We start from the raw sequence: 13,358 nt of genomic DNA on the forward strand, positions 1-13,358 counted from the left end.
CCCTGGACCTGCAGTGCTGGCCGTGTCCCCAGGACAAGCTGAGATGGAAATTGAGACTGGCATGGTGGCGTGCGCCTGTAATCCCAGCTCTTGGGAGGCTATAAACAGGCAGATCACTACGAGTCTGATCTAGTAGTGAGACCCTGAACATCTTGTAGACTCTCCCCTAAAATACAGAAAAAAAGTTTAAAAAAAAGTAAAATGGTTAACATGGTCACAGTACAGATTTAATATTTTAAAAAATATTATTTTATTTTATTTTATTTTATTGAGAAACATATCGACACAGTTTCAAAGCTGATTAACAGGATAATTTCAATAATTAATACATTGCTGGGGCTGGAGAGATGGCTCAGTGGTCTAAAGCACCTACTTAGAACAAGCTTAGCTAAAGCACAGGGACCACGGTTCAATCCCCCAGCACCACATGCCAGCCAGCCCCGCCCCCTGGTGGGCTGAGCTGGCCACACACACACTAAATAAAATGTAAAAATAAATAAATAAATAATTTTTTTAAAAAATAATAATTAATACATTGTACATTGTTATCTTCTTAGTGGTTATCCACAGTACAAGAAGCAGACAGGATATCCTATCCAAACACTATTAGTACAAATCTTTCTTCTCATTGAATTAAGCAAAAGTAGCTGTGTATCTATCCTAACTATTCTGCATATATAGACACAAAATGGTCCTTCCTCTGTATCCCCTTTTTTTGCTTAGTCCTGTCAGAGATGGAAATTCCATTGGCATCTAAATATTACAGGTGTGTGAATTCAGCAAAACAATCCAACACACTCCAGCAGTCCACAATAGTAGTGAGTTATCCAGAGAAGTTGTTGGCTTGAGCCTTTCACAGCTCAGCATATAAATATGGCTTTACTTTACATACCTTGTTTTTACACTTTTCTGCTGAATGGTTAAGACCAAGATAAAGCAAGACCTATATAACAAGAAATGTAACTTTTGTATCTGATAAGGTTAGTCAAGTCCCCTCAGGATTTATCCTGTTACCCTGTACCTCAGTTTGCAGATCCTTTGTCAGTGTCAGCCATGTGGATGAGTCACGTCCATTGCTTGACCAATCTGCTCTCTGTGAAAGCCTGAGAGAATGTTTTCTCCCCATGTGACTCTCCATAGGCACACTATACATCATTGATTAAAAAATATTTTTAAAGACAAGGACAACTGCCATGGCAAAAACAGAAGACGAGGCTGGGTCAGTGACAGAGGGCAGGCTCTTCCTGGACAGCCAAAGTAGTGGGAAAAAACAGAGAAGAGAAAAGCAGTGGCCAGGGGCCCACCTGGCCACTCCCAGGCCCTCCAGAGCACACCCTGGGGAGAGCCTCCACCCCCAGCTGACTCAGTCTGGCCAGATCACCAGCAAGCTGCTGGTCCGAGGCACAGTGAGACACCTTGGCGGCATCTTGAGGTACTAACCGTGCATCCACAGGGCACTGCCGAAGGTCCTGCGAGATGGCTGTGAGGGGATCAACACCTGCCTTCATGGCACTCACCCTGGGTAAGGTGAGGCATGCATTCTAGCAGGGGGACAGAAAACCGGCACCTTAGAAAGTGACCTCTCTGTAGCTAAGGAGGAACATTATCTATCCTTAGGGAGGGCAGGGATGTGTGAAAGGGGCACTCAGAGCTATTTAACACTAAAGGACAAGTCATTTTCACAACTCATGTTTCTCTGGTCACAGAAGGCCATGTCTGAGGGAAGGGTGAAGGACAAAAGCAGACAGTCACACAGGCCTCCAGCCGAGCCCGAGGTTTAGGAGACCTTCTCCATCTTACCTGAGGCCACCTTGGGTTGGTTACCAACAATCCCAACAGTCCTCCCATTCATTCTTGCAAAACCAACGACGATATTCTTGGCATAATTGGGCATGATCTCAAAAAATTCTCGCTCATCAACAACCTGTGGGAATAAATGTTCGCCTGAGCTCAAACTGATAAAGACAAGCACAAGGAGAAGCACAGCAGGAAGAGCGGCGCTGGGCAGCTCAGGCCACACGGCTGCTGGGCAGGAGGCGGTGCAGCTCCTCCCTGCTGCAGTCTGTGCACTCTACTTTTTTGGACAGTCCATGACGTTCTTAATTGAGATACTACTTTATCAAGGAAATCACTGGAGCACGTGGCAAGATTTGAGTATGATTGTATAACAGAAAACAGTACTGTGTGCTGAGTGTGTAGCAGTACAGCTTGCATTAAAGGTTTTTAAACTTGAATTTGGAATTATTTATAGCTATTTGTTTTATCTTTCAGTTTGACATCAGTTCCCGCTTACACCAGCACAAAAAACCCCTCAGCTACCCTTCAGAGATGCTTCAGTTATGAACATTTTGCCGCCCTTCTCCCTCCACTCACTGCTTTCTTCCACACACATGCACACACCCACACACACGTCTTTCTTCCTGCCCACTCAAGAAGAGCAAGTCATAGACTCACTGCCTCTTCATCTCTCAGGCCTTCACTGCTGCTGTCCTAAGAACAAGGAAATTCTCTCCCATAACTGGAGCGACATCCAAGTCAGGAAATTAACATTGGTGCAGTCCTATACGCTATTATTCAGAACATAGTGTACCAACCCTGCCAGTCGCTCTAGGAACATCCTTGACAGAATCAGACGCAACACCAGTCCTCTCCACAGTCTGACCTGGTGCTGTGCGTGGTCCTGTCTCTTTGAGCTCCTTGAATTTTTTTCTCTCTTGAACTTTGTCTTTCATATAGTCATGACACCCTTGAAGACAAGAGTTTTTCTGTCTAATCTGTGGGATGCCAGAGCGTGCCTTCTAGCTGGGTTTGCTTTTTCACTTAACCTCAGGGAAGCACTTGCTGGCAGGAAAGTCACAGGAGCAACCTCACGAACCCCATCAAAGGCTAAATGTCATTTTCTCTATGAATGGTGGTCATATCTGCTAGGATTCCCCTTTGTAAAGTTACTATTTTTCCAATGTAATTAATAAGTAATTTGTGGGGAAATATTTTAAGGCTATCTAAAAATCCTTTCTTTATCAAAATTCCATCAAAAACTAAGTCCTAGCTGGACACAGTGGTGTATGCCTATTACCCCAGCACTCTGGGAGGCTGAAGCAAAAGAAATTGGAGCCCAGTCTGAATAATTTAATCTCAAAATAAATAAAAAGGGTTGTAAACAGCTCAGTGAGAAGGCCCTCGTCTTAATCCCCAGTACCACCAAAAGAAAAAACCATTCTAGTCCATTCCTGACTCCTATCTGACCCAGTTATTGCCAAGATTGCTGAAAAATGGGAATTTTTCTAATTCCAATCTTCCTCCCAGGGAAGGTACTATTTAAGGTCTATTTTAAGGTACTATTTTGGAAGATCTGTATTTTGATCTAGCAGTTACTTTGTAATTATGCCTTTACCCTTTAAGAATATTTGGTTTACAACTGTCAATGAGCTGATTCTCCTATGCTCCCTCTCTCCAGTTTTGAGTTTTTTGCTTCAACCAGTCATTTACACACTGCTTGCCACTCTTATGCCAAAATAAAACGGAAAGCAGGCGTTGCTACCTGTCAGTCACCAAGTGCTTCCTGAGACCCTGATGCCTGATGCCGCAGGCACCTCATCTCACTGACTCAACGATCCAACTGCAGTTCAGATAAGGAAGCCTCCTAGCCTCCCTACACGAAGCCATTACTGCCCTCTAGAGGCAGAATGTGAACCTAGGCTAGCCAGATTTTGAAAGCCCCTATTAGGATTAAGATCTTAAATGTCAGGATGGGGAGATAGCTCAGCGGTATAAGCGCCCGCCTGGCAAGCATCAGGTCCCGAGTCTGATCCCTGGTACCAAAAAAAGCTTAAAATCCCTGGGAGGTGCATGTGCTAAAGGCTTAGTCTCCAGTCTGCAGCATCCCTGGGAAGCGGCAGAACCTTTAGGTGGTGGAGCCTAGTAAGGGAAGTCAGGCACCCTGCAGTGGGACGCTGGACTGCAGCTCTTTCCTGCTTCTGGGCTGTCATGAGGCGGGCAGCTCTGTTCTGCCTCATGATAAACACCAGGAAGCTTTGCTCTGCCCCGGGTCCAAAGCAAAGTGCCATGCAACCATGGTCTGAAATCTCTGAAAACATGACCCACAATTCATTCTTTTTCCTCCTAGGTTGATTATCTCAAGCATTTTGTCACAGAAACAGAAAGGAACACAGCCACTCTGTCATCTCCTCTATGTGTGAGCTATGGGGACAAGGAGGAAATTCGACCTGGGTCATAAAGTCTTCACAGCACTACAGATGCCCAATGCCATGGAAGTGGGGAGGGGAGGTGTGGACACCAGTGCCCACAAGCTCCCCAAAATAAGGCAAGAGAAGAGGTCACCAGCAGAGTCAGGCTCTCAAGCATGTGGAGCCCACAGAGCCACTAAGTGGGTTCCATGGAACAAGAACTGCCCAGGGCAACGCGCACGTGAGGAAGACATTAGGCATCCACGGAGGCCTCTATGTGCCCAGTGCCATCCCCTTACCACCCTAAGGCTCTGCTACGCCACAGTACATGGCTCCTATCCATCACATGCTTCCACATATGTCCTGACCTTATCACAGGACATGCATCGTACTCTCCTTTCCCTAAATGAAGACAAAGTACCCTAATCAAGAGGACCCCAACAAAGTTACCTAAGTTACTTCCTCACTGCCAAGACAAAATGTCAACCCCCAAAATTAAAGGAGGAAAGGCTGATCTTCGCTCATGGCTTGCACGGGTTTCAGTCTATATTTGGCTGGCTGCAAAGCAAGGTGGCATGGCAGACAGGAAACAGCCCATGGCAAGGCAGGAAGAAGGCAACAAGCAGGGAGCCTTCCAGACTTGCATCCCACCCAGCCCACAAGCTTACTGGTTGGTGTCACCCACACCCAGGTGGGCCTTCCTATCTTCCCACCTAGAACTATGCTAAACTAATCAGAGGACTAACTCATTTATCATACACCCATTATGCATCCTAGATCCATCAACATTTGAAAAATCCCCAATATGAGAATGTGAGGCTTTGGGGGGACATCTAGATGCACACGATAACAATACCTAATGGCAATTGTCCTTACTTCACTCCAGAGTCCAGACATGACCCCTAATTTGTGTCTCAGAGTACATTCTAAAAACCCCGGGGCTTTGCCAGTCTGACACCTCCTTCTCCCTCTCTGGGCCAACATGACAGCCTCATCTCCTAGCTCTTCCTGGTACATGCTGTTCAGTGGCCTCTGGTGCCATGCCCACCCTATACCCACTTGTGCAGACACCCGGTCCAAGGCCAATACTTCCTCACTAGGCCAAAGCACATGGGATGCAGGTGAGCGAGGACAGGCAAGCACAACTTTCTTACCGAGTGTATGATATCCAACATGTCATAGGCTTTGGTAGATTCCAGAGGGACAACTGTGTCAAGCTCAGGAACCAGACGGTCACTAGAAAACAAGCAATCATAATCAACACAGGAAGAGCCTGTTGCTTTCTGTGGGAGTGGGAAAGGAAAGGAAAGAATACAGTTTGGGGATTGGGCTGACTCTGCCCCTCTTGGACTTACAGAGATGTACACGAAGAGGAACCTGAAGGGCCGGCAAGATGGCTCAGCAGACTAAGCACTTGGTTAAGCAAGTGCAGGACCAGGATTCTATCCCAGGCAGCAAAGGCCCTTGGGCGTGCTGAGCCGGCAGCCAAGAACAGGCATGATGGTGCATGCCTGTAATCTCAGTGCTGGGAAGTGGGGAGGCTGACTAAGGCTTGATCACTTAGTCCAAGCTGTACAGTGAGACCCTGCACTAAGTGTGTATATATATATATATATATATATATATATATATAGAGAGAGAGAGAGAGAGAGAGAGAGAGAGAGAGAGACAGACAGACAGACAGACAGACAGACAGAGACAGACAGACAGACAGACAGACAGACAGACAGACAGACAGATAGACAGACAGACAGAGATCAATCGATCGATCCAGGCTGGGCTTGAACTTCTCTGATCCTCCTGCGGCAGCCTCCCAGAATGCTAAGGCCGCACATGTGCACCACCAGGCCCAGCCCAGTATTCTTTTAGAGTAATATCCAAGCTTACTCCCCTGACTGTGGTTTTCATCTACCTTCTGAATGTTTTCTCCACTCTAGGACTACAGGGCACTGAAGGGCTTGTCGTGAACAAAACAGCCAGGAAAAAAGCCAGGACAGCCAGTCCAAATCCCCGTCACATTAAAAACAAAAGAACAAAGACCTAAAAACGCAGAGTTCTGCAGAAACCACTGCGGGGCCACACCTCCTGCTGGAAGGGTATGCTGGTGTCACGGTTTGTGTCCAGATGTCCCCACAAAACTCCAGACAGTGTGTGAATTTTTCTGGGGTCGAGAGACTTTGCCTTGGACCAAGATTAAGGGTGGCAGACTAATTAATGTAACAGAAGAAATTTCAAGAGAGTAAAATGTTGAGGTGTGGCATGGCTACTATTAGGGGCTTCTAGACAGATTTATGTTGAGAATCAAGAGAAAGAGTCCAGCAGAATGATTAAAAACATTGCAAGTTCGGCTAGAAAGGAAGCTACAGTAAAACTGCAGACTACAAAGATAGAGCAGAGGAGATTTTGATTGCTAAGAGGAACAGAATAAAAAAAGTGATCTGAGGCCATCACAAGCAGCAGCAGAACTCCATCCTTTGCAGCCTCAAAATTGCAAAAGTGAAAGACCTTGCTTTGAAAAGAAAACCCTAGAACACCACATTTCAGAATTGCAGTAGCCTAGAAAATTTGTTCCTCAGGATTCAATTCAGAGTGCTCAGCAATCTAAGCACTCTACCGCTACAGCCACGAGAGGGAAGCCTGGCTACCGCTCCAGCTAGCAGCAGACCCTGGTGTCATCCACATGGCACTGGTTTTGGCGTATGCAGAACACAACAGTTGTGGGGTCAGACAGGCTTCCACCCAGATTCCAGAATAAGGCCTGGAAGGCCAGGCAACGTGCCCCTGAGAGCGCAGTGTGTGAAGCTGTGAGTGTGAACCCAAAAGTGCAGTGGAGACCTCAGAAATTTGGAAAAGCCAGGAATGTGGATCATCTGAGGAAAGCTGCAAGAAGGGAGCAGAGCGAGCTCAAGAGAGGAGCCATGCAAGCTACAACCACTGGCACTACATAGGGCCAGAGTCACCCAAACCTTTGGAGTTCAGATCTTGCCACAAATTACCTCAGATGCTGCACATGGAACTACACACCATTAATGCCTGCCCTACTGGATTTTGGATTTGTTTTGATCCATTCTTTTGTATCCCCCTGTAACTTTTGGAATGGATATGTCTAAATTGTGTCATTGAATGTTGGAAGTGTTTAACTTTCTTTTCATTTGTACAGAGGCTCACAGCTGAGGGTTTGCCTTTCATCTCAGAGGAGACTCTGGACTTGGACTTCTCAGCAATTCTGAAATTGTTAGAATTTCTCAAGAGATGGACCAAAAAAGAGAGAGAGAGAGAGATATGGACCAAATGCCTTTTTCATAAAGGAATGTCTGTGGGTTCTGGAGGGTCCAGAATGTTATGATTTGTGTTTTGATGTCCCTTGAAAGCTTCATGCAGTCTCACAGGGCCTTTCTGAGGTCCCTGAATTGAGAGTGCATGATGCTGGGATTAAGGATGTGAGTGCTACACCCGCCCCCACACAGGCAGTCTGCATCTTATGGGACAGAAAAAGTCTTGTCTCTCTCCCTTATTGCTAAGCTACTTTCTGCACACCAACTTCTCTACCAAGCCATCCTAGGTTGGAGCTAGCTGACTGTATACTGAAACCCCTATAAATTGTGAGCTCAAAACATCTGATTGGCATGGCATAGCTCTGGATGTAACTGAATGGATTGACTGAAGATGGAAGACCCATAGGTGTGACTGGCACCAACCAATAGATGTGTTGCCTGAAAGGAATAACTAACTAAATAACTAAATAAATAAATAAATAAATAAATAAATTGTGAGCTCAATAAACCTTTCCTCCCTTAACTTTGGGCACCAGGTAGTTTGTCTCAGCAATGGAAAAGTAACTAAGACATCTGGTAAAGCTCCTTTAAAAAGCAAAACAACAAAACTGGGCATAGTGACACAAGTTCTAATCCCAGCTACTCAGAAAGATCAGAAGGTTGGAGTCACCCCGGGCAACTCAGCAAGACCCGTCTCAAAATAAAATAAAAGTCAATAGGCTAAGGCTATAGCCTATTGCAAGTAGGCTGGAATATTCCCAAGTATGGCAGGGAGTGTAAGAGGCTATAGGATACAGCAGGGTCTCTGGATAGTATCACTTTGGGTTAAACTGTCAAGACACACACTTGTAACTCTCCTTCTGATAGAAGACGGGGCATGGCAAAGTTGCCTGAAAAATGAGCAGAACCTGTTAGTTACAAGATCCCAGGGCAATGACTAGACCCCTTGTGTAGAACTTCTCGCAAGCTCCCTCAGGATGTAGACAACACAAAAGATGACTGGAAACGATGGGAAGCTTGCTACTGTGACATCCCACACTTGCCCATGTTGTGTTACTCAGATGTAGTGTGTGCTTTTATTTTTGCTTTTGCCTTCTTTTTCTCTTGTTCTGCTCAAGTTTGTTCTGCAGAGCTGGTTTCTCCCATACCTGTTCACCCCACACCTTTCAAATAAACTTCTGGCACTGTTTTTGGCTTGTCTCACCCAATTCTTTGCTCCAGGGAAGAAGGGCCTGGCATACTTTTGATTGGCAAGTGATTTGTAAAGGAACTACCTGATAACACCCCACATGCAAGTGCTTGGTAGAAAGGCTAAGCCAGAATAACTCAATAAATGACATCCCCTCAGCCTCCTCTCTCCAACAGGCTCTCAGCCTTTCTGACCCACATGAGCAGCCAGCAGCTCCCCTGACCCCGAGCTGTGCACCAGGTGCAGTCCCATTGAGCTTTACTCTGTACTAGCATGGTCCCAACTGATCATGATGTCTTCTCTTACTCTGCCTGTGTCATTTACACATGCAACCTCCAAGGGCCAGGACAACCACATGGACACTTCAGCCCTTCAAGAGATATAAACAGTACGCCTATTGTTTCTGGGCCACTGGTGTCTCCTGCAGGGTAGGCCCTGAGGACAAGACTTCAGAGCTGCTCTGGACCAGTACCCGTCACCATATGGGGGGTGAGGTTCATCTCATGAGACTCCAAGGTAGGGTGGTACGACTGAGGGACAACACAAAGGAGAAACAGTTCATGGCAAAGCAGGGCAGTCAGAAGGCAGCCAGCACTGAAGTAGCAAGCAGCAAGCAATAAGCACTAAGTGGCAGCAACAGCACCCTTTCTGTCCTTCATATTCTACTCAGGCCACATGCCCTTAGGACAGGTAGCACTCCGTGACCAGAGTAGGCCTTCACATTATCCACACCCAGAACTACACCAAACCAATCAGTGGACAGTTCAGTAATTAGACACCCTAGATCTCAGCATCACACACTATGGATCCAGCCATCTCTGAAAAGCCCCACCAATAAGGGCATGAGACTTCATGGGGAACATCTAGACACAAGTCATAACAACAGGGGAACAAGGGGGTGGAAGGATGAAGGGAAGGAAAGGAAAAGGGAAAAACAAAACAGAAGGAAAAAAAATGGAAACAAAGTTCTTATAAATGGGGAGGAGAAGAAGGGCTGAAGGGAGGGGAGGGGAAAGGGAGGAAAAATTCCTGAAGAATCAAGACATATTATGTACAGGTACAAACTCCTTGTGATGAAGATGATGTGTATGACAAACAAGTACTAATAAGCAAGGTAAAGTTGGGTTTTTTTCCCCTTTTCCCATCCAAGTTTAGGAAACTCCAGAGTGTCTCTTAGAAGGCAGATTTTGTGTGCCCCAGCCCCTGTACCAAAGCTCACCACAGCCTGCCTCAAGGTGCCCCCCAGAGAGACCACAGACAAGTCACCCCAGCGGGAGGCAATGGGGTGAGGGTCACTGGCCTCGGCCCACCTGGGATCCTGGCACTCGCGGACAGGAGCCGGGTCCTGACAGCTGAGAGGCAGGTAGCTGAAGAACTCCCGGAGGTTACACAGGGCATCCACGTCATTCTCAAAAGCCCTGTGGGCCACACCTGTGAAGAAGGGAGGACCAGGGTGGACCAGGGTGCTTGTCCTCACAGTCTCTTATGCACACAGCTGCCAGCAGGAGGTTAAATCATGCCTCTCCCCCACGCCCCACTGCTTGCACAAGCAGACCGGTTTCTGTCCTGGCCAAGGCTTCACCAAGCTCTCTCTCCCGGCAGTCTCTCCCCCAGCTGCCCACATGGTGAACTCCTTCAAATCTGCTCCACTCTCACCCTCAGAGGACCTTACTGCCCTTTGTGCAGTGTCATAATATCAATCCCATTTACCTTGCTCTAGTTCTCCCACAGCACATATCACCTTCAAACACACTATCAGGTACAGATTTACAATGCTTTCTATCTTCTGTTTCTTCTACTAGAACGTAAGGCCCTATCAGCAGAGTTCTGTGCCACTGTTTAACTGCCCACAGATGTAACTTCAGACATAGACACTCAATGAATATTTGTTGAATGCATACAAAGCATTTTGTTTCTATTTTTTATGTATTTGATTACAGGCTCTCACTATACAGTTCAGACTGGTAGTGATCCTCCTGTTTCCTCAGCACTGGGATTACAGACATGTGCCACCATGCCATGTGCTGGTGGCTCAGTCTGCCCAGGGGCAGTCCAGAGTGGCATGTGGTGCCAGAGATCAAACCCCAGACTCTGTGTTTACCTAAGCAGGCACTTAGTCCGCTGAGCTATCTCACCGGCCCCTATAAAGTATTTTCAATGTGTCTGTGTTTTGTTGGGTTTTTGTTTGTTTTTTCCTTGTCTTTTTGAGGCAGGGTCTCACTATGCAGTTCAAGCTGGCCTGGGACTCATTTTATAGCACAGGCTGGCCTCGAAGTCGCAAGGACCCTCCTGCCTCTGCTTCCCGAGTGCTGGGATTACACGCACAGGCCACCAAGCCCAGCAATGTGACCATTCTTTTCTTTATAAAGGATTTATAAGTTAGTATAACAGATTTGAAGACAGTCTGGCAATTCTTGGCAGTTTAAGCACAGTTCGATCTCTAATACCTTCAAAATCCAATCAAACCCAATCATAGGTATTTCACATAGAAATTCCACTGCAAGGTTCAAACCAAAGAGAAATGAAAAAAATATGCCCACACAAACAACATTTACACAAATGTTTACAGTAGCATATTTATGAGACCAAAGTGGAAACAATCCAAATGTCTACTAACTGGTTAATGTGGCAAGGCTGAGGGTGTAGCTCATTGGCAGAGCACTTGTCTAACAAGCACAAGGTCCTATATTGACCCAGTATAACAAAAATGGAAAAAAAAAAAAAAAAACCTGAATATGATGGCACACACCTATAATGCTAGCACTCTGGAAGACCGAGGCGGATTGACTAGAAGTTCCAGCCTGAGCAGTTTAGCAACTCGGCAAGACCCTGTCTCAAAATGTAAAACTGCAAGCCAGTGTGGTGGCTCATACTTGTGATCTCAGCCTCACTGGGGGGCTGAGGCAGGGGGATCACCACAAGCGTGAGGCCAGCTTGGCTATATAATGTTCAAGGCCAGTGAATATATAGCAAGCTCCTGTTTCAAAAAACCAAAAATAATTCACTGATTTTTAAAAGCGTGTGGATATAACTCAGTGCAAAATCATAGGTTCAATCAATAATATTGGGCACGTGCATGCACGCGAGCATGCACACGCGTGCGTGCGCGCGCGCACACACACACACACACACACACACAGTGGGGCCAGGGATATAGCTCAGTGGCATAAGCACAGGCCTAGCAAGTCCAAGGTCTGAGTTCGATTTCCAGTATCAAAAATAAAAGGTCGTATACTGTTATGCATTGCAATATTATACAGCCATAAAAAAGAATGAAGTACTGATTCATGATACAACATGATAAATATTTTAAAAAGTGCAAAGTATGGCACATACCTGTAATCCCAGCACTTGGGAGTCTGCAAACAGAAGGATCACTACAAGTCTGATCTGTGTAGTGAGACCCTATGGATCCTGTACTAAATACATTAAAAAGTGCAAAGTAAAAGAAACTATCCGCAAAATAAATGTTGTAATGATTCCACTTACGATAAAGGCTCCACAGAAACAGAGATTAGAGCTAGAGCCCTTGGGGTGCGGGGGGTTATAGCTGCTAGCAAATGCAGGATTCCTTCTTCAGAGTCACACAAATATTCCAAAATTGATTATGAGAATAAGCTAAATATAATTGTCAAGAAAAGGAAAGAAGAATAGAATGGCACAACGAAAGGCAGATGTGAAGAGCATCTTTTGGTCCCTTATTCAGGTCCAGAAAGGATACAAAATACTGCCCTTAAAAACACATGGTGGCACACATCTGTAATCCCAGTTACTAAGAAGGCTGAGGCAAGCAAGATCATTAATAGATGATCTTAATAGATTAATAGATGGGCAACTTAACAAGAACCTGTCTCAAAGTAAAATGAAAAAAACAGAGAGGCTGGGGATATAGCGCAGTAGGACAGCACTTGCCTAGCATGCACAAGATCTTGTGTTCAATCCTCAGTACAGCAAAAAGAAAATACTCCCAAAATCATGCTACAGGAGAAACTGCAGTGTCACAGGTGACATTCACTATTCACTTTAAGCTGTCAAGTGAAAGGACCAGGGCACAGAAAGACAAGTATATACATACGACTGCAAATATGCATGCACGCACTGTGGTCTCGGAAAACCACTATGGGCTATAGGTGATTATCTTTAATGATGCAGTTTCTCATAAGAGTGAGTTTTATTCCTGTATCTTCTATTACAAACATTAATACTTTTCAAATAAAAAGATTGGACAAATGAGAGACACCATCAAGACTCAACATATAACCAGTAAGAAAGGCAACTGCCAGTGACACCCGAGACCAGAGCAGGACGGACGACTACAGTGGTGGAAGGGAATCCCAGTCCTGTGGACTGAATGGAGCTGATGAGTGAGGGGAAGAAAGGAGTCAAGGCTGATGCCCTGAGATGGAAGGACAACCTTGGAGATCAGGGAATCATGAACTCTGACATTTTGAAACAACATGTTTCAGCCAGGCATGGTAGCACCAGCCTATACTCCTAGCACTCTGGAGGCTGAGGCAGCAGGATCATCCTGAGTTCCAAAACCTGCCTGAGTTATATGTAAAAGTTGAGCAAGGCAATGATCCGGAGAATAGGCAGAAGATTCTTTAATCTAGCAATTAATTGGAAAGATTCTCACCCTGACTAACTATATATACTGATATCTGTGAACTAAGCTACTGCACTGCAGATGGTAATTTGTAATAGTGG

The 13,358-nt window shown here is 45.7% G+C and overlaps 1 protein-coding gene across 2 annotated transcripts in view; it reads right to left on the minus strand.

The window, feature by feature from the left end:
- Positions 1 to 13,358, minus strand: part of Pccb (propionyl-CoA carboxylase beta subunit) — a 113,333-nt gene that overhangs the window by 10,040 nt on the left and 89,935 nt on the right. For both annotated transcript variants that reach the window (XM_004624997.2, XM_023705039.1), the window contains 3 exons: positions 9,962 to 10,082; positions 5,342 to 5,423; positions 1,801 to 1,924 (listed from right to left, as the gene is read on the minus strand). In XM_004624997.2, the coding sequence (XP_004625054.1) occupies positions 1,801 to 1,924; positions 5,342 to 5,423; positions 9,962 to 10,082 (327 nt within the window). The remainder of the gene's footprint in view (positions 1 to 1,800; positions 1,925 to 5,341; positions 5,424 to 9,961; positions 10,083 to 13,358) is intronic.

Source organism: Octodon degus, unplaced genomic scaffold, assembly GCF_000260255.1.
Source record: "Octodon degus isolate 3935 unplaced genomic scaffold, OctDeg1.0 scaffold00008, whole genome shotgun sequence".
Taxonomy (NCBI): domain Eukaryota; kingdom Metazoa; phylum Chordata; class Mammalia; order Rodentia; family Octodontidae; genus Octodon; species Octodon degus.